This window comes from Anser anser, assembly GCF_964211835.1.
Source record: "Anser anser genome assembly, chromosome: 9".
Classification (NCBI taxonomy): Eukaryota; Metazoa; Chordata; class Aves; order Anseriformes; family Anatidae; genus Anser; species Anser anser.
Window position 1 is genome coordinate 3,275,105 of NC_139729.1, and position 26,534 is coordinate 3,301,638.

General features: G+C 37.9%; 1 protein-coding gene across 3 annotated transcripts in view; it reads left to right on the plus strand.

The window, feature by feature from the left end:
- The window catches only part of PLOD2 (procollagen-lysine,2-oxoglutarate 5-dioxygenase 2), a 50,073-nt gene that overhangs the window by 12,631 nt on the left and 10,908 nt on the right, over positions 1 to 26,534 (plus strand). For 2 of the 3 annotated variants that reach the window (XM_083848761.1, XM_083848760.1), the window contains exons 2-10: positions 1,352 to 1,443; positions 2,833 to 2,969; positions 8,465 to 8,628; positions 9,764 to 9,876; positions 11,494 to 11,557; positions 12,318 to 12,415; positions 15,001 to 15,102; positions 19,088 to 19,213; positions 19,808 to 19,929. In XM_083848761.1, the coding sequence (XP_083704887.1) occupies positions 1,352 to 1,443; positions 2,833 to 2,969; positions 8,465 to 8,628; positions 9,764 to 9,876; positions 11,494 to 11,557; positions 12,318 to 12,415; positions 15,001 to 15,102; positions 19,088 to 19,213; positions 19,808 to 19,929 (1,018 nt within the window). Of the gene's footprint in view, positions 1 to 1,348; positions 1,444 to 2,832; positions 2,970 to 8,464; positions 8,629 to 9,763; positions 9,877 to 11,493; positions 11,558 to 12,317; positions 12,416 to 15,000; positions 15,103 to 19,087; positions 19,214 to 19,807; positions 19,930 to 26,534 lie in introns of all 3 variants that reach the window. The other variant, XM_083848759.1, reaches the window with a different exon arrangement.

The window sequence follows — 26,534 nt, forward strand, 5'->3', positions numbered from 1 at the left end:
TTGCCTGCTGCAGCTATATTAGATATGAATTTCATTAGAATGTGTTTTTGTTGCTCTGCAAGTTATGTCTGTGTTCCTACAGCTATTTTTGCTAGCTCTGCTGGATTGCTTGGTGGTACCCTTTGAAGTACACTCATGCTTGCCTGTAGAGCATCACACAGATCACTAGCAAGGTGCATTTCTTCTGTGAAGGAGGAAGTGGATCTAGTGTGTTAATTTTGCTGGTGTCAAGCAAAATAAAATGGCAAGCAGTGGTTGACTTGAATAAACTCAGGATGAGCTCTCGTGTATCTGAGGGCTGCGAAGTCTGCAAGAGTGGAAGAGACCAAAGGGTTAATACAAATGTTTTTCACAGCAGCCACCTCTAGCAAGTGTTACTGTGCTAGTGAGGATAAACCCAGAGGATGTTTTATAGGAAAGTGAGGCAACAACAGGCACTGTCTGGAATACCCATTAGAGGTGATTAATTTGACTTTCTGTATGGACTGATCTCCTGGGCTCTGTTCAGAGGGCAGCTGTTACTTGAACTCAGACCAAACGGGGGAACTGCAATGTGCTCTGGGATCCAGGCAGGTCTGATTAAATACTTGTTGTTGGATAGGGGTCCTGTATTTTTGATAGCTTCCAATTATGTACCTCGATTATGCAGTATATTGCATAGGGTATGGAACATTGTTCAGTCGTTTAATTGGGGAAATATCAAGCTGTGTAATGGGAATTCATGGCCTCACTTGAACTATGTCAAAAGCCCTGGGATATGAAAAGGAAGTTGGTTGCAGGGTCACTTGCTTGCATGCAGTTAAGAGGTCAAAATTACAACTGGTATAACCTGCAGACACCAGATTCTGAATAAAACAGGAAAACAAATAAAAAAAAACCAAACACGCTCTTGTCTCTGACCAAGGACTGAAAAGCACTGCATGCAACCTGCTAGGGTACTGGTTTCCTCTGCCCACTGCTAGGTGAAGTCCTCTGGTACCATTCAGTCATGTGACAAGAGGTGACAGGATTAGCTCAGATGGAGAAGTAATAAACTATTTTTGTTTCAAAGATTCCTTCCTGTCCAGCAGTCATACTAGCTTTGTTTTTATCTCTTGAGCCAGTTGTTTACAGAGCCAATATTACTTTGCTTCCTCTTCCTGAGGATAATTTTAAATGCAGCATCCTTGTCCATAGAAGTTCTTGTGTGATGACATCTCATGCCTGTAATATGACAGCGTGTTTGCCTCATCTCTTTGAATCAGATGCAGGCGACTCATAAAGGCCCTTGATCCAGTGCTGTACAGTGTGCTTTTGTTATAACTGTGGCCTGAAAACATACTAATATGTGTTCCTTCCTTTTGTCTTACAGATAAACTCCTAGTTTTTACTGTAGCAACTAAAGAAACTGATGGCTTTCACCGCTTCATGCAAACTGCAAGGCACTTCAACTACACAGTGAAGGTACTGTATGTTCTCATGCCAGTTATTCATACTGCACAGCCTTTAAGACGGCACAGTAGTAGCTGAAGGTGTGTTGGCTTGGGTGTGCTCTGGGGTAAGGTAAGAGTCACAGAGCCCTGTTGGTGGCCCTGCTGCCTCTGGGGGGTGCGCCTTCCACTGTCTTAGGAAATTTTTTGCAGGTTAGTAAATACTGTGGCCAGTGTCCTCAGTTGCTTGTAGGCTCTGTTGTGATTTATCATGTAGCCTTGCTTTTCAGTGCTCCTATTTTGTCTGAGCAGCTGCATGACTGCTTCTGGAAGCTGCAGCGGCAGCACAAAAGGCTTTGGGTGTCCCTGTCCTCCTTAAGCAAGGCTGAGGCCCTGCTGCGGGGAAGGAGGGAGGGTCACAACTGCAAGACTGCAAGTTTCCTTGTGCTTCCCGAGAACCTGTAATTCTCTGAGAGCACAAAATGTTTATCATTCTTCCCAGCCCCTTATGCCTTGTTCTGTATCTCCATATGTCACGTATTGAGGTTGGCCTCGACGTGACCTTGGGGAAAAAAGGAAAGCACTAACCTCCTTGTAAACTTCCACGCAAATTGTTTCTGCAAGAGAAAATCCAGGAATTCAGATCGTGTTGTGATAACTTACCGCTTGCTTACCACAGTGTCTAAACTATAATTAAGACGTGATTTGAGTCTCTGAAGTTTAATATCTGATGCTGAACTTGGAAGACTGAGAGAACCTTTCCTTAATGAGGTGCTGAAGCACCCGAGAAGCCTGGGCTCTGAGTATGCCAATTAGCTTTGCAGATTGTCTAAAACACTATGCAATGCAGTTCTTGCATATATTAGGAGTTCCAAAAATCTTTTGTTCTTTATGCTCAAAACCCACAGAAGGTTTAAGGTGTAATAGGTTATAAGACCTGGCTAGGGAATAATTTTGTTTACCAGATCTTAGCAGCACTCTGTAAATTGAGAAATCCATCCTTTACTTTTTATAAAAGTGTTCTGGAGAGATTTTGGGAAAACTGGAGCTTGGTTTTTTTATTAATAATATCCTGATCCAAGCTCTCTTATACTTCCTGTTTCTAAAACGATTACATTGTCTTTTAAAGGTCTCATTCAGAATGTTTTTTCTAATATAAACTTTGAAACAGTTATTCAGTTTTTCCTTTTTCTGAAGAAGGCATGCTCATTTCTTATTTGGTTAAGAAATGTGTCTCGTGTTTTTGCAGTGATGTCATTGTGCTGAATGCTGCTTCAGACATGGAAAACTTATGATGCTGGAAATGCTGGCTTGCTGTGCTTTAATGTGTTGCTTCTGCTTTAACATCTGTTTTCAATAAGGGTCTACTTAAAAAAGCCTCTTGTTTTTGGTACCAGCAAAAAGCGCTTTTTCCTTATTCCAGGTACTTGGAAAAGGTGAAGAGTGGAGAGGTGGTGAGCTGGCTAACTCTATTGGTGGAGGGCAGAAAGTTCGACTGCTGAAAGAAGGCATAGAAAGCTATGCTGATCAAGAGGACTTGATTGTAATGTTTGTTGAATGGTGAGCGAACCTGGCTTGTTGCCTTTACATTTTAGTCTGGGTAGGCACTCAAAAGTAGCTGATGTGACATGCTGACAGTTGCATGCTGCTTTTCCCCCTCTCTGTTTATTTGAGACAGTTTGCTTCTATTTTTCTCCATTCATAAAAATAGTAGATTGTGCTTGGAGCAGTCACTGATTTTTCTGGTATTTTTAAGGGATTTACAGATGTAAGAGTTGCTCATAGTTCTGCTGCCTTGAGGCAGTGAAAAAAGTTGTTGGAGCTGACAGGCTTTCAGCATGTATCCTTCCCCTGTTCCCCTGCTGTAATGCGGGATGTGGCTGGGAGCTGCAAGTGAAGGGTGGCAAAAGCAGCTCCAGAAATCAAGTGCTCAGCTGGGACCAGAGCATGATCTTGTTCTGTGAAGTATCGGTCATGTGAAGGAAACTGGAAAATGGGCTCTTAAAGAAAGCACTTATGGAGACAACTCCTTTTATGCTAGAAAACTGAAACGGATGGGAGGCTTTGTGCCAGATAGGCCCCTGGTGCCTGTGCTGCCTGTGTGGTGGAAGCACGGATGGAGAGTGCTGCTGAGGGGTGCCAGATTACAGCTCATAGCAGGGCTATGCCTGAACATCCTCACTGGAGGCCAGATAGGTTTCTTTCTGTCTCAGAAAACAGGGAGCACAAACGTGTTCAAAACCAGATTTTTTTTCATAGCTCCTCTCTGCCTTTTTTTCCATCCTGTTCTTTTGCTCCTGTGACAAGAGCATGATTTGAGCAGCTAAGAACTCAGCTCAGGCCATCACCGAAGTCTTCCATGCCAGAGTGGGCTTGTAGCACTGAAGGAATCCTACAGGAGGGTGCAGGACCAGGCCCTGAATGAGAGGCATGCAACCCTGAGCACAGCCAGCCAGCTCTTTGGGGGCAGCTGAGTGCAAGCCTGGAACTCCATGCATGGTTGGTGCTCTGTTACCGACTTGTTTGGGGTGTCTGCTCCTGAATTTCCCTTCAGCACTTAACCTGCCTCTCTTCATTTGGTAGCTGAAGAATTTGAGGGACCCTTTTGCAATTCAGAAGTTGGTCAGGATCCGTGCAGCAAACCTCATCACAAGGAAAAAGTGGTCAGACAGTAGTATTTAATGAAAAGTTCACTTGTTGCTTTGCCTAAGTTAAAGTTGGAGTAGCCTATTAAACTGGCAGCAGTTTTAAAGATGCAATTCATTTTTTCTTCTTAAATTTAGCCTCTTGTGATAAGTAGGAGGTAGAGTTAGAAGGCCCATGTCGAAGTCATCTTAATCACTTTATGAACAAGCTTTATATGGGAAATGGTTTAAATATCTTTTTAAATTTTATTTTTAAAAATGACTTTAAAAATAACATACAGTTTAGAGCTATATGTTCATTTTCTTCAATTATTTTCTTAGTGACTTGATTAGCAGTTTTGCATTCAATTAGTGGAAATCAAGTATCTTTCTAAAAGTAAATATATAACATGTTTATACTGTTCTACTGATCTTCCAAAGCTTGATATGCATTTAAGAGTAATTTCGGGGATTTTGTTCTTTACTAGACTGAAATGAATTAAATATTTCCAGAACGATTGCTATGTACATTGACTCTTCTTGTTTTTAAATTTTTTATCATGATGCCTCAATATTTTTCCCTATATGGCAAAATATGCAAATTTGTTATTGGTTTTTGTATAGCTGAAATTCTTCTCCAACATAATTTCTCTTCGGGGTGGGCTGTTAGATAGGGATGGATGAGAGAGTATGGAGGACCACGTGTATTGAAGTACAGATGCCATAATCTTTCTTTCCATGAAAACTTGCAATTTCAGGCCTTCCACGTTCTTGAAGACAATAATTCCAAGCATGTATTGACTTGAAGCTAGTCGAAGAGCCTCCAAATAAGGGGGAAGGGAAGTCTTCTTTCTGATTCTAGCCCTATGTTTTAATTGTAAGGAGTGTTTTCATTTTTAGGAATCCTGGTTTGCAATTTAAATGTTGGGAAACACAGCACTAAATTTGGAAATGTCAAATATGATGAACTCCCTTTGTTTTTCAAGTATTTTTCACTATATTAATGGCCAGGCATTTGAAATATTAAACTGGGGGGTGGGAAGGAAACATCTAGTTTACTTACTGTAACTAGGCAAGTCCTTTCTAGTGAGCTGTTTGTTTAAATGTAGCTTCTTGCCATTTTCTGAGCGGTGTTTTTTACGTGGCTCGCAACTCTAGAAATAGTTTGAACTTACTCAGGTCCTTAGTGAATGGCTTGTGTCTAGGTGCAGATAGCAAAACACTCTGCCTGCAGATGTTTATTTAAATTAGGTTTGTTTTGGCAAGAGCTAACTGCTGGTTTACTTTGGAGCATTTCAGATTGAACTGGCTAAGGGCCAGTGTAGACTGGACTGAAATGGTTGGTGCTGTGGCTGCTCACCCAGAACTCCCACAGCAATCGACTTGGGTCATGGAAGATTTCTGAAATCTCAATCACTTTTTTAAACATTCCTCAGGAAGTGAAGGATAAACATTTTGAGATGTGCAGAAAATGCTAGTCAGGTATGGTTCTGGTGGAGATACTTTGCAAACAGCAAGGTGGTTGTGGGGGTCTAATAGTCCATGTAAGTAATACAAAATGTGAGACAGGAATTACCATTACACATGGTTACCAGCAAGCCCCCTCTTGCTTGTACTTCGAGCTCTTACCCTGCAGCTCAAATAGTAACAAATCCTTATTGTTGTAAAAGCTGTGGGTGCAAAATTTGCACATTCAGTTCTGGTTGTGGCTGCAAGAAAGGAAGGATTCCAGCCCTGAACATCTGCCATCTGGGAGCTTCAGGAAATGGGGCTGGAGTTGTGGAAACTTTCTTCCCCCCCCCTTACCCCCCCCCTTACCTTTTAGTTAATCACAAGGATTTATGAAGAATAAATAAGAGTATATGAGCTCCTCCAGCTTGCCAGGACAGCCTGCTTCTTCCTGGATATATCTCTACTTTCTCTCCTCTGGCCAATTCTGATCTCCTACTCAAAATGAGAGCACAGGTCATGTGCACAATCCCTAGAAAGTGTCAGCTCTCAAGGATAGTCCTGGGACCCATTCTGCAAAGGTCTTAGTGGCATAGACCTGAGGTGGGTCCTCCCTTATGGTAGGAATTCAATGCCGGATACACTGAACATAATCTGATGTAGCAGGTAAGCAAGGCAAGTGGTTGCTATATTGGTTTTAGCTTGGTTCTAGAAGTTTTCCTGTTGCCTGGAGAGAGAACCTTGTAAAGCAGCTGGTGAGGGACTGGCAGCAAGGGGTGGAAGGTGGAGGCCCTGCCTAGGGAGGGAGTGTGGAATAAGCCTGCAGGTTACAGCCTTACTTGCCCTTCTCACCAAATAGAGGGCCGTGATTCTTCTGGATCCCTTCCAACTTGGGACATTCTATGATCTTAAAATCATTGGAAAATGTAGGTACATGGTGGATTCATGCTCTTGCACAATATCCTTTAGTTTGTAAAGTTTACAATAATTGCTAATACAGTCTAGCTGTTCTGAGCTCTGTACTGTGCTTTGTATTATAAACTGTGCTGTATTAAGTAGCACATCCCTTTCCCAAGCAGAGCCTGTGGCTAGCCCAGTGTGTTGCTCAGCTTTGGCTTTCTTTTCCAGAATGACACTCCTCGGGAAGCAATGTTCCAGGGGTGTTTGGTTCCTTCCTGCAGCTGTAAGTCATTGCAGCAGTAGCACTAACCTGATCAAAGAGGAGAAGCACAGCCTGCCATAAGCTATTAAGTTAAAGCCTAAGATAAATCTGTGTTATTGTCTGTCTTCTTCAACTTGTCTCCTGTTTCTTCCTTGTTCTTCATGCTCATTCTGGCTTTGATTGGGCTGCACCAATTGAATGGGAAAGGGAGGGAAGTATTCTGTATATTTTGGGCTGAAATGGGCATTTTTGTAAAACTGGGGAAGCTCCAAAATGTACATTATATTTTTTCCTACATTCTTCTGCCAAAGTTACAGAAAAACAAAGCAGTTTGCAGAAAACCACTTACTTTATATAGACTACATAATACACTTCCTCTCCAGAGCTCATGCTTTGCTCTGTGGTGGAGATCTGTTGCATTTGTAAGCCAGCTGTTGTTCAGTCGTCTTAGTCCAATTGCATGAAATCCCCTTTGAAGAAAGGATGTTTTAAAAATAATTCAAAACTGTAATAAAGGAGTACCAGAAGGCAGGAAGGGTTGATTTCTCGGCACTGTTGCTGAGCAACACATTGCAATGCAAAAAGTTTTGTTTATTGCTGGAGTGGGTACTACTGCCCTTCCTTTCAACCCAGCTCAAATACTTAGCGAGAACAAGATCTTGATCAAGGTCAGACCTGTACCTTTCTTCTGCCCTATTCCAGGGTTGCTGATTTTTGGTGACTAAGATTGTGGAGTAAGAACATGCCCACAAGTTATGGCTGAGACAGTAACATTAAATCCAAATACTTTTTTTTCCTGCCAGAGATTAGTCTGCTATGATCAGGTTCCAATATTTGTCATAGAATGCTATGTAAAATGAACCTTGAAGTGGTTTGTGCATTCATGCTTTTATATGTACTATCAAGTACAAACAAAGAGTTATACTCTAAATAATTTAATCATTTATACTCATTTTGAGTTTTTTTCAGTGGCATTAATTTAGCTTTGATTCAACAACACGTAACTGCTAGGTTTGTGGTACTACGTGACCTTTGCTAAACCTGTGCATATCTTTTATTTTGGTTTAGCGCTGACCTCTGGTTATGGATAACTACTGATTTTAGGTATGAACTCTCCACCTGTAGGTCTCATTGAGAGTTAGGAGCCAAATCTGATGAATGCATAAAAGCAGGTGATGTTTTTTATAAGTAGATACTCTGAAGTTTAGAGTCCTCTGAAGTATTCAGTGCATCAAAGCCATTAAAGCAGAAATCTATATATTGTCAGGATGCAGCACAGTTTAAGTTTACGGATAACTAGATTGTGTTGAGAAACAAGAGTACATGCTTAAAAAGACTTTCTAGAAGAGAGTCTGCGCCATTGTATTTTGGAACAAAATCATCTTGCGTTTGCTGGGAAGTCACCTAAATCATTTTTTCAGTCCTACTCTTTGTACATTAAAGATTTTGTTCTTTTAAACATAAAAGTTTTCTAAGGGGACAATATACTTACATAAGCGTTACTCAATACATGAAATCTGAAAACCAGTTTCAGGCAGACAAACTCTGAAGGAAGAACATCCAAAATGTAGAAGGCTCAGAAAAATGAGTGTAAATAGAAGGAGAAACTGTTAGATAAATAGTATTGATTGAGGACTTATTCTCCTAGAAGGGTATAGGATTTTTATATGATGATACAGCATGATTTCTTGAGTCACTTTTCAGAATAAAATGGCTGTCTATATGATTTTAAAAAGCTAAGTAATCCAACCCTTTTTATTTTAATGTTTGTGTTCAAAAACAACAAATGAATCTAATGAACATCTTTTCTGCATTTTCAGCTACGACGTTATCTTTGCAGGGGGGCCTGAAGAACTGCTAAAGAAATTTCAGGAAACGAATCATAAAGTGGTGTTTGCAGCAGATGGACTAATTTGGCCAGATAAAAAGCTAGCTGACAAGTATCCTGTTGTCCGGAGCGGAAAACGATTCCTGAACTCAGGAGGCAAGTGTGATTTATGAATGCATTAAACTCTTGAACTTGACATTGACTCTCTTTGGCTGTCTGTTTTATGTATTTTTTGTGTAGTTGTTCCTGAACTCCCCAGGAACAAATTGGAGATTGGATTTGCTGTTTACCACTCCCTGCTCCTTGAATGTCTGCTCGTCTGTGCTCAGGAATATATTTCCTTCAAACTTTTAGGGTATTTTTGGCAATACTGGTGTGAAAAGCACATAAATCAAGTACAGTCTGGGGTGTAACTCTGCCTTACAGTGGAGTGCTATGCAGGGATTGCCCAGTTGCAATCAACTGGATCCCCTTCAGAAATGATCGAGGGGTACAAGCTATCTGCAGGGACATGTCGTGAGTTGTATCAGAATTCCCTGCTTTGGCTCTCTTGTTCTGAAGGATCTCGACACCCTGGTGATGGTGCTGCCTGCTCCATCAGCACAGCTTGAGCCATTCGTTCCAAGAGAAGTGTGGGTTACTCCAGTTTATCTCAATGCAGTGTTAGTTCTGGAGTCACTTCTCCTTTAAATGCTGACTTTGTTAATTTTGCAGCTGATTAACACATGCATGCATTGATGCTGACATTTCCCTGCTACAAAGCATGGTAAATCACTCTTTCTGGATATGTGGTGCTGAGCACTGTGCAGATCTGGTTGTCCCCACATCTTTTTCTCTTTACCTCACCTATCATCCCTATCTTTCTGTTTTCACTTAAATGTAATGCATTTCATGTTTGAATTGTATTCCGCTTGTACTTCTGGCAGGATTAGATTCAGGCTTCTCTGCCAGAAGGAAGTGATAAAAACGAAGCTTTTTTCCTACAGATGGGCTTCTTTCTTGGGAGCAGCAGTAGCCCAGTCTCATGCTGTGGAGCTCACAGGACCATCTAAGGCACATCTCTATTTCCTGTTTTTCCCCTTAAAATAGTGTAAAAATAACCCTTAATTATGAACTCTTTCAAACAAAACTAATGCATATCGCAGGAAGAAAACTGAATTTTTGAGCCAAGTTGTGTAAACTTCATACTTTTCCTTTGCTGGCACCAGAAGTCTGAATGAAGTCCGTGACTGATAAGCAGCATTGGCAGAGTAGTGCTTTTTATGAAAATAATTTGTGTGTGATATTGCAGGATTTATTGGTTATGCTCCATATATAAATCGTATTGTGCAGCAATGGGATCTGCAGGATAATGATGACGATCAGCTGTTTTACACCAAAATCTATGTTGACCCATTGGCACGGGTAGGTAGTGACTGGCTTTCTCACTTCTTTCTGCTTGAAATAGCATGCTGCTCCTCATAGAACATCAGGAGATAAAAATAAAAGGAGCACTGTCTCCTTTTTTCTGAATGCCATGTTGACAGTCTTGTTTGTTCACTGGAGGCTTCTACTGTCAGAATGATGAACAGACTTCTGAAGGATCATGACTTGAAATATTATTTCAGGCTGCCAGCATATCCAGGCAGGCTGTACTTCGTTGTTAGAAATAATAGCTCTGAGGTATGTGATCAGGAACATTTATCTCAATGAGGGTCCCGTGTACTCTACAGTTTGACAGTCAGAAAATGTGGCATTTTTCCAGAGTCTCACTAAACTACTTGCTGATTTAGTGTTTTTTAAATTTTGGCTTGCTGCCATTTCAGGTCCTGCCTGCAACTGCCTCTGGCTCCTCAGCTTTTTATGTGGATACATTCTATAAGACTGCATCGTAAATTGTGGGGTGAGACCCCTTCGAGCCATAGCTTAACAAAGGTCTTTGCCAGGTAGCAGCATTACAGTATGGCAGGTTAGAGACATGGCCCTGATGCTGGAAAAAGAGGGTTAAGTCTCCTTAATGAAGTTTAGATGCAAAAGGACTTTTACAAGCTGATATTGCGGTATTTTGAGAATGATTTTGAGTGTGTGCGCTTAAGACAGATGTAAAGTCTTTGAAATACATGTGTTTTTCTGTTAAGTTCTATCAAGTTGTTCCTGCAGTGTAGAGCATGTGTACATCCAGGTACAGAAATGTTTGAACTGTCTTTATGCAAGTTAAGTCAGATGCTAGATATGCAATTGAAAAGACAGGGAGTAGAGATGCTAGAGCTGACTCTGCACCAAAGTCAGAAGTAATAACAATTAGTTGTCTGAACAGAGTATTGTAGACAAAGTGTATTCCTCAGCACAGAGTACCACTACACTGTGCTTCAAAACACCCCTGTAGTTCTGGCTTGGGATGCTATGCCCTGTATTAGCACTGATTCCCTGTATGGTTATGTCCAGAACTGTAGAATATATAAGGAAATCTTGGATGATTCAAAGCAGTCATCATATCTAAACAAGTGCTTTAAAATCTATTTTAAAGGCTATGTATTTTGATCAACATGTTAAAACTTTAGAACAAGGTGTGCTAAATAGGAATGCAGGTAGGTATAATAACTTGTTACTAGGAGCATGTTTTAAAGTCAGTGGTATTTTCTGTTCTGATATGATTCTTATGTTTGATTCTTCTATTTTTTTAAAACTGTGAAATGCAATGATTTTGATAAGAACTGCCAGTAAGTTTTGTTGCTTGTCTAATAATTGTAAATATCCTTTAAGATAAGATGCAGATTTTCTTTGGCTTATATTGCCAAATTGTAGTTTCTTTGGAGAGTTATGATCTTTATCATTCAAGTTTAGATAAGGCTTTTACATATATAAAACTGATTACTATAGAACTGCAAAACTTAACAGTAGAAAATCAAGAATTAAATCTGAGAGCTAAGTATGTAAAGTAGTTTAACACAATTACTTGCTGTCACTGTAATGTGCCTGTAGCATGACAGTAAAAGCATTGACTTTTAGAATACCTCAGCATCTTTGCTACTTTTATTTCAGGAACGCATAAACATTACTTTGGACCACAAATGTACCATTTTCCAGACCCTAAATGGGGCTATTGGTAAGTGTATTTCATTAAATGTGTTATTAACACTTTCTTTGCTTAATCATGAACATAGTTCCTTAAGAATATGCTTCTTTGTTTCAAAGAAATATTTGTATGGGTAAACCTGATTACCATATTAATCACAGGTCTTCAGGTCTTCTAATAGTTGATTGGTTCCACTGACAAAAAAAAAGACATAAAATAGGAAAATAACTTTAAATAAATGAAATTAACAATAAATACAAAGTTAGGAAACATTTTTCCATCAGCCTTTCACAAACTTAATTACAGCAGTAAGGATGTTCATTAAAATTGCATTCTCGATGTTATATATATTGAAATGAATGTGGAATGATATGTCACTTCCTGTCTTTAATTGTCTTGAATTAAAATTGAAAACTGCATTTGTACAAACTTCTTTCCTTATGTTTATCATCCAATTATAGAACAGCTTTATATTCAGATCATATCTAAAATAACCATGCAATTTCTTTATAAATAGCTTTTGGACAAAATTAGTCTTTTAAGCAGGCTTTATTCAAATTTTGAAGGCTGCTGATGGCAAACTCTGAAGCTTAATGTAGCCTCATTTGGTGTAAAGAACTTAGAGTTCAAGGTCTGGTTAAAAACTGAAAAACTCTCAGATAAACTTCCAGATAAGTAACATTAAAAATGATAGCTACAGTAGGACATACTGTGTCAGCAAGAACTTAAAGAAATCTGAATTTTTAGCTTTTTATAAACTTTTTACAGTATGTTCCTTATTAATCTGCAGATGAAGTTCTTCTGAAATTTGAAGAAGGAAAAGTAAGAGCAAGGAATTCTGCGTATGAGACATTACCAGTCACTGTTCTTGGAAACAGTCCAACTAAAGTGAGTGACAGTTGAGTTTTGGTTTTGTGCAAAGACAGCAATTTTGTTTCAGGCAAAAACAATGGAAGAATCTGAAGCAGTTGTAGCGCACCACTACTGCTCACTTCCAATTAATGTTAATAAAATTTGCAGGGATAAACAAACCATTCTAGCAGCAGTCTCCATGTCATTCTGTTGTCACTGTAACTTGATATCACTGCTGGAACAGCTCACTTTGCTCCCAAATTCATTGAGCATGAGACATTAGAAGCAAATAAGCTGATGTTAATTTTCTCGCTATCACAAAATAATTCTTGAAGGTAGTGAAGAATTTCCATCTGTTTATTAAATGGTAGGGAAGAAAAGTCTAAGCAAGAGCTGCAGACTGGGGTACAAAACAGCAATTGTCTGATCCTACCACAGACCTGCTTACGTGAGCGTGTGTATACACATGCATATTAAAAATATACTGCATATAGGTGCATACATGCAGCTCACATTTGTTGCATCTTCAGTGACACTGATCACTGTCTTCAATGTAACAATGACTCACTAGTTTTGGGACTATGTTTCTGCCATATGAAAATCTGATTTGACATTTTCTCTCCATTTGTAAGGATTTGATGGTCCAAAGGACTGGGCATAGTTCTTTTGGGAGAAATGGCTACATCTTGGTTGTATGGCAGCTGCATTTTTTAATCGCATGGCTATTATCTCTAATAGCCTACATAGCCTATTAGAAGGGTTGGGCACCACAACTTCCTAAGTTCTTCTGAATGCACATTCCTTAATGTAACTCATTATTTTCAGAAAAATACCTCTAAAGAGAATGAAAGGTTTTGAAACTCATATTAGTATCCCAACAAATGTTTTTTTGTCTGTGGTATTTCATATAATGAATTAGTGAATTTACTAATGTCATTATTTGTTTGGCCTATAATTAATTACTCAGTAGTGGTGAAATACATGACCCGATTCTTCTATATAGCTTCAGCTATTTTGCCTCAATTAGAACCTCAGTTTGGTTATCATCATTGGCTTTGTTGGGGTTTTCATGTTGCCAGTGAAAAGAAAGATGCTGTATTTTTCAGTGGGGCAAACAGCTTAGGCCGAAACTCCTTACGCCAATCCACAAAGTATGCTACATTAAACAAAACTCAATCTCTACATGTAATTGTCATTTTAAAAACAAAAGAAAATTTTATTAAATACCACTTTCTCAATCTGTGATTAGATTCTTCTGTTTTAAGCACAGAATAGTATTAAAAAGACGATAATAAAATGGGATTGGAAAAAGTTTTCACTAGTTAGTAAATAAACTAGCACTAAATTCCCAGAATCAGCTCCAAAAAGTAAAAGTGTTGTTTATAAGAACTTTCTCTTGTAAGTAATCTGATTTGCAGATTAACAAATTGCGTTGGTCGAAGATGCTTCTTTTAAATAGATACCAAATTATGTGACTTCATCTACTATTCATCTACTATTCATCTACTATTCATCTACTATTCATCTACTATTCATCTACTATTCATCTACTATTCATCTACTATTCATCTACTATTCATCTACTATTCATCTACTATTCATCTACTATTCATCTACTATTCATCTACTATTCATCTACTATTCATCTACTATTCATCTACTATTCATCTACTATTCATCTACTATTCATCTACTATTCATCTACTATTCATCTACTATTCATCTACTATTCATCTACTATTCATCTACTATTCATCTACGCCAAAGTTTTTCTAGACTTTATTGTACATCTCTGAAACAATTCTATAATCTGTCAAGAATGGCTTTCAATATACACAAACCTTCTGAAGTGTGGTAAAATGCAGGCTGAATATTGGTCTGGACTGTGTTGTCTATGCAAAATGATATTCTATCCTTCCAGTTTTGATAAAGGCAGTAGACAAGCAGCCTTTCCTCAGGTATACTGTCTGTAGTATAAGAGATCCATTGCAAATTGTAATAGAGAAGTGTGAAGCTCTGCACAAGTTTGTTGTTGAATCCAGGAGGACAGGGCAGCCCAGACATTCCATCAACAGAGAAAGTACAGTTCGGTGCCAATTCAAAATGTGTTAAGAAGGTAGATGCTGCTTTAAAACATATTCCACTGGCTGGCTTCTGAGTCTTGGCATAGTCTGTCAACATATATCTTCAGGAAATACACCTACATTTTCTATGTGCTTTTCATATAGGCAATCTGTCTGTTTTGTGTTAAGGGTTGATTCTGATATTTGGGAAAAGAATTAACTATAATCTTTTTGGTTCGAAATCATGCACAGCAGCTTTTGAGAGCTAGATGATCTATAGCGTGTTTCTTGTACATCATACAAGCATTCTTGAAACAATTTTTTGTTTAATTGAAACCATAAATGTAGGTATTAGGAGAGTATAATTTCTGGTTTATAAATAAAGTAAAAAACTTTTATCGGGTATTTTTGGATGTTGGTTTGATTTTTTTTATCTAAAAGACAGCCTATTGCCATTAGGTATATGGGATTAAATGGTTAAGCCTGAATTCTGTAAAAGGTACAACTCACTGATGACACGCACATCTCAGTAACCTGAATTGGTCATTTGTTTACCAGATTCACTTGAATTACTTGGGAAACTATATCCCCAATGCTTGGACACGGGAAACTGGATGCAGTATTTGTGACTTAGACTTACTAGACCTGTCAACAGTAAAGGTAAGAATACTTTCACTGGAGCAACACTATTTTGAAAGGTGTGTAGTGATTTCTGAAGTAAAATGTCTTCAGTATGCAGTATTATGTTTTCTAGAAACCTGAGGATATTTTGGCTGATATATGAAACTATAAGGAAGGAATTTTAACTTACTGGAAATATCAATACTTTTAGAAATATTTTCATGTGTGCATTTTAATATAGGTTTCCCAAATATTACTGAATCTAGTCCCTTCCCCCAAAAGCTCTCCAGATCCTTACTTCTGTTCATTGAGGATGAATGAATCATTTCTGAATTGTGCAAGATTCAAGTGAATAACTTGAATTTTGGGGAGGTATGGAAGCTCTTTATATCTTTCAGATTTTTAAATAAAGACCTTCACAAAAACAACACCAAAACACTAGAATATGCATCAGTTTAATAATTTGTTACAAAAGGTGATTAACAGTTAGCTGCTACATGCTTGCAGTTGCTGTTTTCTGAGATATAGAGAAATAATCAATTTCTTTGCCTTGTAAAGGATGATATAGATATCTGTAAATCAATATATGTGAAATAAATCTGATGTAAATGAAAACAGATACTAGTGAAGTCTCAGAAATTCTCATAGGACAAACCCACCTAAATACATATGTGCATGTATCTGATATTTGGGAACTTGTTTTAACTCTTTGGCTCCAAGTATGACACCTATAATGTCTTTGCACAATTTTCAGTTTGTATTAAGTAAACTTTAGGTAGAGTAAATATTAAGATCTACAATGTGGAAATGTAAGGCTTGTACTTAAAAGAATGTTCAGATTATTCTTAAAGCAGTTTCATTTCTTGTCTGCAGTGAAGATGTGAATGAGAAGTGTTTAGAGTGCTGTGAAGATTGAGGATAGCATTAAAGAAGTGGTGGCTGGTTTGGCCCTGAAAGTACGAAGTGAAAATATCTGGACAATAAGAAGCTTATGGAATAGGATATAAATTCAAAAAGTTACTGCTGAAATTGTAATCACTTTCAGATTCTTTTCACATACATATATAATTTTGACTTGAAAATACAGTATACTACTGATGTTCTGTTGAAATTGTTTGCACTTTCAGCTCTAATTTAAAGTTTTTCTCAGGAAAAGAGATTATCTCAGTTCTATCTGACAGTGCTGGCAATTCAAACATGGCTGGGAAGTAGTTTACCTTAAAGCCAGTAATGGGGAGTAACTTGCAATGATTTACTGGATAGCTTTGTATAGTTCAAGTACATCTACTTGGAATGTGTCTTCCTTACTGTAACTCATTCTTTGGGCATCATACCTCACTTGCTTTGCCAGCAGAAATAGCAAGACTCTTCCTTGGTCTCTGTGGAAGTGTTTACTTCTGGCTTTTCTGACTACAAGCAATATTTCATTTTCAGAACTCACTTTCTGTTCTGGCCTGGCTGGTTGCTACTTAACAAGAAATCTTCAGAGAAAAAAGCAATAGCAGCTCTCGGTCTGTAATTGCCCTTCCGTATGGTTTTGTTTGACTTTCTGCATTGATGCACTCATCTCCTGAGAACTTACTTGGTTCTCTGTACAAGGAAGTACAGGATCAGATTTGTCGATACCAACTATGTTATGGGCTTTGAGTTTCTTCAGATGAATTCTGGCATGGGTTCTTGACTTGATTGACTGTTGCTGTTCTATTTTGGGCTGGGCCTTACCTACAGACCTTGACTGAAGTAGTACAAAACAGATGCACTCTGATATAGAACAAGTAGCTGAAACAATACTGCTTTCCATCATGGCCACGAGGATATCCTTCCCTCTGTGAAGGTTGGGGTGATGTATGTGAAGCAGAGGTGGGTGGAAGCATCACTGTGGGCTCTGCAGGTCAGTCTGCACTAGACAAGCAGAAGAGCCTATGATGCACCCGGAGGCAGTTGGAGTAGATGCCTTATTTAGTGGGATATAATTTTAGTAACCTAAATTAAATTGAATAACAAACTTAATGTCCCTAGAGCTACTTCTTAAATCCTGACATTTGTTACTGATGTGGAGACTTGCTGGTGTGAGCAGCAAGGATAATGTTGTTGCTGCCTCCTGCTTCATTGGCACCTCCTGTCAAAAGGACTCCTGGACTCTGTCTTCTGACTGCGCAGAACACTGTCCTGCATTTCTTCCAAAAATCATCATAAGCTCACCTTCTGCTAGTGGAAGAAGTGAACTTTAAAAGGTGAACATATGACCTTCATAAAAATGAGAAAATCTATCAGAAAATATAGCATCCACCAGTAGACTGGATGCTTATGAAGTGTTTTTTGCTGGGGCATAACTGGGAAGAACCAAAACTTCAGACTTGATTTGCTGAAAGCTCTGGGTATTAAAATTGTTCTTTCTGACCTCACTGTAATCTGAATCTTGTAAGCATGGTGAGCCAGGGCCTAGATCAATGAACTCTGCTTTGAGGAGATATAACGGGAAAACAGTTTGCAGGGATCTACGGTCTTTTATGCACTACTTAGTTTTCATCATGCTCCTGAGTTTTTTGGTGTAGACATTGGAGCCAAGCAGTTCATGCTTCAGTATGTTGCAGAAGTATTAGTGATTCCTGCTTGTCCCTATAACCTCTGCAGATCCAGCCTGAACCTGCTTCTTTCTCCTCTAAAAAAAAAAGAGGGCAATGGTTTAGAATCAGAAAAATATGCAGAAGAAATTATTGTAGCAGTTCTATTATTGGTAGCACATGTTTTTTCAGCTCAGTAAGCCTCATGGCAAGGCTGCTCCCCTCATTGCTTGCGATCACCAGTATTGGTTACTCTGACCCAGGTTACAATGGGGTGGTTTCCAGCAAATACTACAATTGCTTCTTTTGGGACATGTCAGAGTCCATGTCTTCATCAGCTGTTGGGAAGTTATTAGGTTGCCTGCATGAGTGCATATTGGATGAGTGCGTGTTGGGTTTGCAAATGAAGTCATAAATAGGAAGCAGTCAGGATAAAAAGCTGGTGTTTTAATGTTTCCTAGCTGGTGCACTTGCCAGTGTGTTCTGGATTTCCGACATAGGCAGTGACACTGAAGCCTCAACATGTGCTGATTGTTTATCCAGACACTTCTCAACTGGATGTGGACTTGCTCAAGGAAAATTAACTTGCAGTCTTATACGCATATAAGCTTTCTCTCTGGTAGTTGTTCAGGTGTTGACTGACTGTCCACTTTAGAAGTGCAAAGAAGCTTTGAATCAGTGCATTTCTGCACGAGTAAAGGCCTTTCAAGGTTAAATTTCTTTGTTTCAAATAATGTAATATATTTTTAAGAATACACGAGTGTAGTTTTGTTTTAGAGGTCATGATCTCTATACTGGACACATACAAACCAGGAGTTTAAAAGATATGAATTCATATGAGATACGGTGGAGAAAACTTCGGTATCCTTTGGTGTAAGGGCAGTTGCTCTGGTTTATCACAGGTCTTGACAAAATCAGCAGGGAAGTAACATGGAACTCATTTATGATGGCTGGGGGGTGGTGGGTATAGTGCATGAAAAAAAAAGTGTGTGCAAGTGTTTTGCAGTCTTCAGATGAAGATACAGATGAGTAAAATGTTGTTGTGGTATTTATTCTTTAACTACTACTTTAAAAAATATTTCCCTGTGTTTTCTTGTAAGTTTAATATATATTTGTTAGTTCTAAAAAACATATACACTTTGCAGTTCTGGGTGTATTTCATTATGTACTTATTGCTGTTTTAATATTTTTATAAGTAAATGTTACAAATCTTTTTACACTCTCTACTTCCATTTTCTGTTGTTGGAATTTGAAGTTTTTTAGCAATTTTAAATCCATTATCTTTGTTCTGTCAAATAATGAACATAAACATGGGCAATAACACCTCTGAGCTGGTTGGTTTTGATTGTTGGGAAGATGTGTGGCCTAATTTACTCCAGCATGATATTAGTTGCTTTTTAATAAAAATAACCTTAAAGGAGGCAAGTCTTACTGGTTGTGTCAAAATATCATTTTTTTAGGAGTATCCAAGAGTAAAAATTGGTGTTTTCATAGAACAACCCACTCCTTTCCTACCTAAATTTTTAGACAGACTGTTGACACTGGACTACCCAAAGGAGGCCCTCAGTATCTTCATTCATAATAATGTAAGTATGTTACTATTCTGCAAAATGTAATTTTTAGATGTTGCAGTACGAATGAAAAGCTTGCGATATTCCAAACTTCCTTATTGTGAGCACTGCTGAGTGTGGCTTCATCCCCAGCCACCTTGGTAGCGCTGAATGCTTCCTTCCTGCTGGGTGCTCTCTCCCTGGGGATGGCAGAGTAGGGATGGTCATGGGCAGGAGCTGGGGTGCCAAAGAGCCATCCTCCGCTGGCTGGGCACAGTCTCCCTCTCTCTGAAGCCCTTCTGGAGTGCTTTAAAAACTCCTCTGTGCCTATGAGGTTGTAGGATGGGGGTTAAAGTAAGTATTATGATAAAATACTGCATAAACAGTTTGTGAATTGCATTGTTGGTCTGGATGTACAGCTCTGATTTATATAGCTGATGTGTTGGGTTCTCTTGCTAAAACTTTGGACAGAAGAGCTTGATCTTTAATGATAGCTATATTGGAATATCTTCAAATATTGTTTTCCATCTGTTTGTTTAGGATAGAATACAATTTGTTCTTGGACACTGTTTATGATTTCACAGCAATTTGTACTTTTCATTCATTACAAAAATGTTAACATGATTACAGGAGGTTTACCATGAAAAGCACATCAAGAAATTCTGGGAAAAAGCCAAGAACATTATCAGAAATATAAAAATTGTTGGACCTGAAGAAAATCTGAGTCAAGCAGAAGCCCGGAACATGGGAATGTAATTTCTAATTTATAAATCCTTTATAGTTCTGCACACACTAACATTTTTCATCTTTAACATATGTTACTTTGCATCTTAAATACTAACAATTTTACATCTTAAAGTGTAGAAATGAGAGCTTTTGTGGTAGAACAAACCCTAGATATGAAATATGAACTGTCGAGTATTTTATGGTGTCTGCTTAATATAAAAGCTGTTGGTCATTTGTGGAAAACATCTTTCTGGTTTGGACTGTTCTACTTCAATAGTCTGTCATCTTTTGATGAAGGCACAGACAATAGTAGACTGAAGAAATAACAAATGTCAGTTTATTTTTACATTATACTCAGCACAAACTATATATTTAAATATCTGTCACCAGCTTGAACTCTTAAGGTTTAAATACTTAAAGCTTTCAATCTTTCATTCTCAAGTGAAAGAGATGATGTGATACAATGAACTTTAATATTTTTTTGTGCAGAAAAGTACGTGTAGCAGTAACTATGTAGTAGTTGCAAATGTAAGTAGAAATTCTAATTATTGCATTTTCAAAAAATGTTTTCATTTTTATCCAAAACACTTTCAAGCTGAGTTGTCAGTGATTCTACAGAACAGAATTACACCTTGCACTTGATATGCATTTAATTTCAGATGTTTTGTTGGCTTAGTCCACACCTTTAAGTAAAAATACGGTTAGAGCTGGACCTGGGTATACAGGTGACAATTATATTTCTTCCTATGGATCAAAGAGATGGGGATCTTCTAGAAGTGCTCTAGTACAAGTTTCTGCTCTCAGAAAAAGAGAACTTGCAACTGACTTTGTCTTATGCCCTCCCCCCTCCTGCTAGGGAATCTGACTCTAGGCTTACACCTGGCACTTGCGGGGCCTGAATCTGACCCTGGGACGTGTCCTGTGTCAGACCTGCATGCCACTGGGTCTCTTAGTGACTGCAGCACTGGCCACTGCTAGAGTTGCTTGTGGTTCTCCCTGTAGGTCCATTCATCAGGTTATAGTGTCTTACAGACCAGGATCCCACTGAGACCTTGCTGTGGTAATTGGGCAGGCTTTATTCTCATATAATTCTTGCATTCATCTCTCCTCCCAGTCTTCAATGAATGAGAAGAGCAGAGAAATAAATTTGAGGCCCCTTTCTGTTATATTCAGAGGTTAAGAGTACTGCATAGGCTGTTCACAGTATCAGCTGAAAAAATGAAAGGACTAGTCTTTGTGATGCTATTGGAAATTTGTTTGAATGGGGTTTTGTTGTCCTCAAGCCACTGAGAAATTGATATTTGGCTGAGCTCCTAGCCTCTCCCATAGCTTTTCTAGGAAACATTATAAATGTCCGTGGCTGTGGAAGCAGCCATTCACGTGTTTATAAAGCATGAGCATTAGTAGTAGGATCTTTCGTTTGAATAATGTAGATATAATTTGATGTCTCCTTTCATTTTGGCTGGGATAGGTCAGTTTCAGGTCATCTGCTTCTTCCTTTGCATTCCTGGTTTGCTTGGTTAGCCTTCTTATCAACTTCTCTGGGGTCAACTACATTTTAATTTTACTCAGAAGTATGGGATTTTTGCGGGAAAGGCAATTGCTTTTTAAAAAAAAAAAACAATTTATTTGCTTTCAACCCTCCAACTAGCTTCCAACATAACCTCATTTGTTTCTCAATAATATTGTGGTGGGAATAACTTGATAAGAGATTCTTCAAATTTTAAGGGTTTGATTTGCAGGCATTGATGTATTTCTCTCTCCTGCATCTATCCACAATTGATATTTTTGTTCCATCTGACTCTTTTTTCCAATTTAGCAGTTTTAAATTTTCTCTAATATATAGTAGATTTAGAATGAATTTGGCCTCCTTACTTGCATGTTTCCCACAAAAACTGTTTATCTGAAGCAGCAAAACAGTCTTCAGTTTATATTCATTGCCTGGAGTTAAAATAAAAGAAAAGAACTTCAGCTGAAGACCCAGTTTGTTTCCAGGAGAATACTTCTGAGTATTTAATTCACTTGGTCAATTTTCTTCTTACTTCATTTTTCCACTTCTTGGCTCAGTAAAAACTGGTGATAAATCGTGAGGTTCTCAATGAATGAAACTCTTATGTCAATATAAATGTGAGAAAATAACTTTTTTAATTTCACCCATAACCATGCAGCAAACTTCTGCCTACTTTTCTCATTCACATAATAAACTATAAAAAGGCATTTACTTTCTTGCTGTCTACTGATATGGAAAAGCCCTCTCCTGAGCTTGGGGTGTAGTTGTATAGGTGTTGGAAAAGACCCAAAATCGTGTAGTCAGCAAAGACTTGTTTTGACAATTCAGCAACATTGGCAACAGGAGTGCACAACTTTCCTTATACTACAACAGGCAGAAATGGGGAGAGGAGGTAAAGTAGAATAAAAAGAAGGAAATCTTAGCTGCGTGTTTTCTGTGTAGTTTCTCTCTCCATGTATATCCCTTCAAAGCACATCTTTCTTGTCTTTTTTAACCTATGTTTACAAGTTCTTACAGTTTTTTCCTCTAAAGAAAATTTTCACTTGGGTTCATCGTTGTGGTTTTGCCTTATTTGGAGTTAAGATTCCAACCATCTTTAAAGAATTTACAACAAAATGGAAAATAACAGTATGAGATACTTACAAGCAATAATAGGAAGTAGAGAGAGATGAATTTCTCATTCACTTCTCTGAATTTTTATTTGTAAAAAGCTATTCTCTAAACTTTCCCCCCAGTACTTACATTGGGATTCTTTATTTTTGATTTTTTGTGTGAAAACGATTAGCAATAGAACTATTTTTTTCTGAACTCCTTGAAAATGTGATTTACCTCTGCTTTTAGGGGGAATATGAATATTTTAATGGAAGTTTATACTGAAAGATTTCAAAAGTTTTGGGAAAAAGACTGGAACTAGTTGGTCTGTTCGATGACCTCACTGTTAGATTTTTGAGCTGCATTTTGTCATCTATTTGCTTCTTGAAAGTCAGGATATTACATCAAGGTTTCAGGGCTCCCATTTAGTGTTGGTTACTGATGGACTGGACACAGGCGAACTTCTTTTAGCACTGCCCATAAGGCAGATATTTTGGCTGTTGTTAAAGGAAGAACGGGGATTAAATCTGTGTGTCTTGGATGTCAAGTGTCAGACTTGGATTTTCCAGAGCTGCTGCTTCTGAATGCTTTGGTGGTTTTGGGTTTCAGGCTCAGCATTTTGAACTTCCAGTGTAGCAAAGGAAAAACAACTTCCCGCCCATATCTGCTTTAGTAGTTTCCAGTTGCAGTAACTGTGGTGATGTTACCCAAGTCTGAGATGCTAAACTAAATGTTAGTGCTCTATCTATTCTGGGGCTACATTTATTCATCTTCAGTAATGGGTGATAGGAGCTTCTTTGGGAGAAGCGATGGCTATGGCTGAGATACTGAGAGATGCAAAATGCTATGCTAAATGGCAGCAATGATGTCAAGTCTGTCAATGAGCATTGTAGGCCCCTTTTCTTACAGGGGTCCATCGGATGGCCTGAGTACTCTCTTTGGCTCATAGTCCACAGTCCACATTTGGAATCATTCTTCCAAACTGTGAGGAATATGAAAATCATAAATTGTGAACTCAAACTATATCTAAACAAAATGTAAATGACTCAGTGCTAATGCATTTGAGTAGATAGTATGTTCCCATATTAACAAGTTACCCATTAGAAGATCTCAGGGGAAAGCTTCATGAGCAGAAGAGCCGTGACCCTGATCCTTCTTAGATGAGGTCAGTGTTGCTAGATGGGCTCATGGTTTGTCAGTAAAGTCATAGTTGAGTGCAAAATGCTGTAAACTAATCTGCTGAGCTTTTCTTTGTACTTCCAACTTCCAATAAAGTATCTTGGTGTTCTACTAAAAGTGCTACATGTACTAAATAGCTACACTGAAATAACTTTTTTGTACAAAAATCAAGCTTTCTTTTCAACATTTGGTCTTTGTTTATAAGCAGACAAAGTGTAAAGAAAGTACATTAAAGATTTTAGCCATTTAAGTGCATCAAAGGTTTAAGCCAATTAAGAAGTATATTATTATACATAAGAGTATTGCTAGAAAGCACTTTCCACTTGTTCCTTGCTGTGGCCTGAATGCACATACTAAATAGTTTCAAATGTAATCTGGGATTTCTGTATCTGTAAAGATTAGCATACATCATAAGAATGTAATACTTTAAAGCACCACAATATCCAAGATTACTTAAATTCCCTCAGAGAAGCTACTTGCAAACATTGAAATCCTGAAGAAAAGATGCATGAATTTGCTATGAATAGGCTTGTTGTCTTCATTTTGACAAATCTTTACAATTTTTTTCTGTATATCTGAAACTGGAAGTGTTTTAATGGAGGCTTTTGTTAGTGACCTTAAAATGCAAAGGCAAAACTTGTATTTTACATTTGATTAGTACCTAGAAATGCAGGGATAATTATCATTTAGTACATTTGTCATTTGGTGATCTAGTCTTCAGTGTTGTGTAGAAGGAAATAGGAGGAAAAAGGGTCACAATAGCAGCCTTCATTTTTGGCCTCTTTTAGTCCGTGTGTATATACACATATAAATATATATCATAGGTATAAAGATAAAATTTACTTAATATTCTTGTTTATAAAGGTTGAAGTTAGAGCTTTCTTAATATTAGTGACTTGTGCTACTGCTAAAATTCCAGACTAAGGCAGTAAATCTTTTAAAGACTTCTCAATGTATTATTGAATGTTCAAGTACAACTTAGACTGAAACTTTTAATTTAGTATTTTGTTTTGGATTAATATGTGAATGATGAACAGAATTTGTCAACACTAAACACACTGAACCAGGTTTAATGGAATTCTGGCTAATTAAGAAAGGGTAAAAGCAAGCTAAGGGACCGTAAATTCTAAAATAATGTAAACAGTTTTCCAGCTGTGTTTGCCTATGACTACGTACAAATCTCTTTTGTTTGTTTCTTCACATTGTTCATAATTAAAAACATGAATTCCATTCATATCTTTGTTAATGGCAAAGGATTTTGCTCCTTCTGGGGAGGTACTGGTCAGTGCTGTGGCTAGAAGCCTGGACTGACACAGTCTGTCACTGTCAGGTTTAGCTTCCTCATTAGTAGAGTGGGGATAAAGATACTTGAATATTTTTGGAATGAATTTAACTAATGTCAAATGCAATATAAAAGGTTACTACTAACAATTGTAGTTATGCTAATAAAGCTACAGGTGAATTGCATTCAGTAGTTGTAAAGCTTTGAATGGAGTAGGCTACTAATGGAAAATGCTATAAAGACTTAATTGCTGGGCTGTGTTATGGCAGAAATAAAATCTGCCACTTTAAGTTGGAGCAATTATGTGAGACAGTGCTGATTAAGGAATTCCAGTCCTATGAGTGTATTCATAAGACAGAAAACTGTCAGTGAAGGAGATGTTAAGAAAAAAATGGAGACTGACCAAAGATTTAAACAGTGGGTTTGTGTCCAAACACTGACTTCTGCAGTAGTGGGAATGCTATTTCTGTCACTTTGGAACTTTAAAAATTTGTTTTGAGTCATCGCATCTTTAGTGGTTGAAGAGGAAGATTGCTTAAATTTATGGATGGAAAATGCCCTAAATTCTTTGACTTCAATGAAGTCATACATCTGAAATCCTTTGTGCATAAGAAAGTTTGATAAGAGATCCCAGTTGTGTTGACAAATAATCCTTACAAGGGATGTCCTAAATGCTGATCCAAGTGCTATGTTAGGTAGTGGAAGGGAAGGGAGAAGATATAAGCAGGGAGCCATGCCAGTGATCACTGTGACTTGTATGTAACCTGTCATGTCTGCTGTTTGTCTTCTCCTGAAGTGGCAGGGGTCTCTTCTTTTGTAGAAAACCGGTCAGAAACAATCAAGTCAAATTGAACTTGAACCAAAACCTCGTTTGTAGACAATTCAAAGCATGAAAGTAAAATAATTTTAACACTTCAAGCTGTTATGATGGAGTTGATGCAAGTCTGTAAATAATAGTGGGGAGAATAGACAAAATCAATAATACCATTTGCATGACAGAAAGCTGCTGCTCTAGTATGACTTGAGGAATTGTTTCAATTTCTTGAAAAGTACCTTTGATTTACTGTAATCTCCTACTACTCTGGTGGTGGAGGGAGGCTCAATTCACTTTAACAAATCTTTGCCTAGCAATTGTATTTCTGCCAAAAACATAGATATGTAGTGATATGTAGTCTGTCTTAGACTTATATTTATGGTAGAATGTTTCATTTTCTGTTTAATGGAAGCTTTCTGTTGAATACGTGGAAATCTGTGCAAATAATTTATTCTTATAAAATCAAAATCGTAATTGATGGGAATAGCGTATGGGACAAAAAAACCACCTTTGTCCAAATTCTGTTCAGCAGCCATGCGTTTGTCTTATGCTTCACTGTAACAACTGTGGTGGTGTTGTATGTCACAAAATGACCAAGAAAAGGTCTTTACATATATTCCTTTTTTACTTTTTGCCTTTCATTCTCTGTAAAGATTCAATTACTATTCAAATCAGCAGATCACATCTGTACCACCTTTGCCTAATGACAGTGTGACAGCCATGTGCAGTTATTTCCTGGAGAAGCTTACATTTC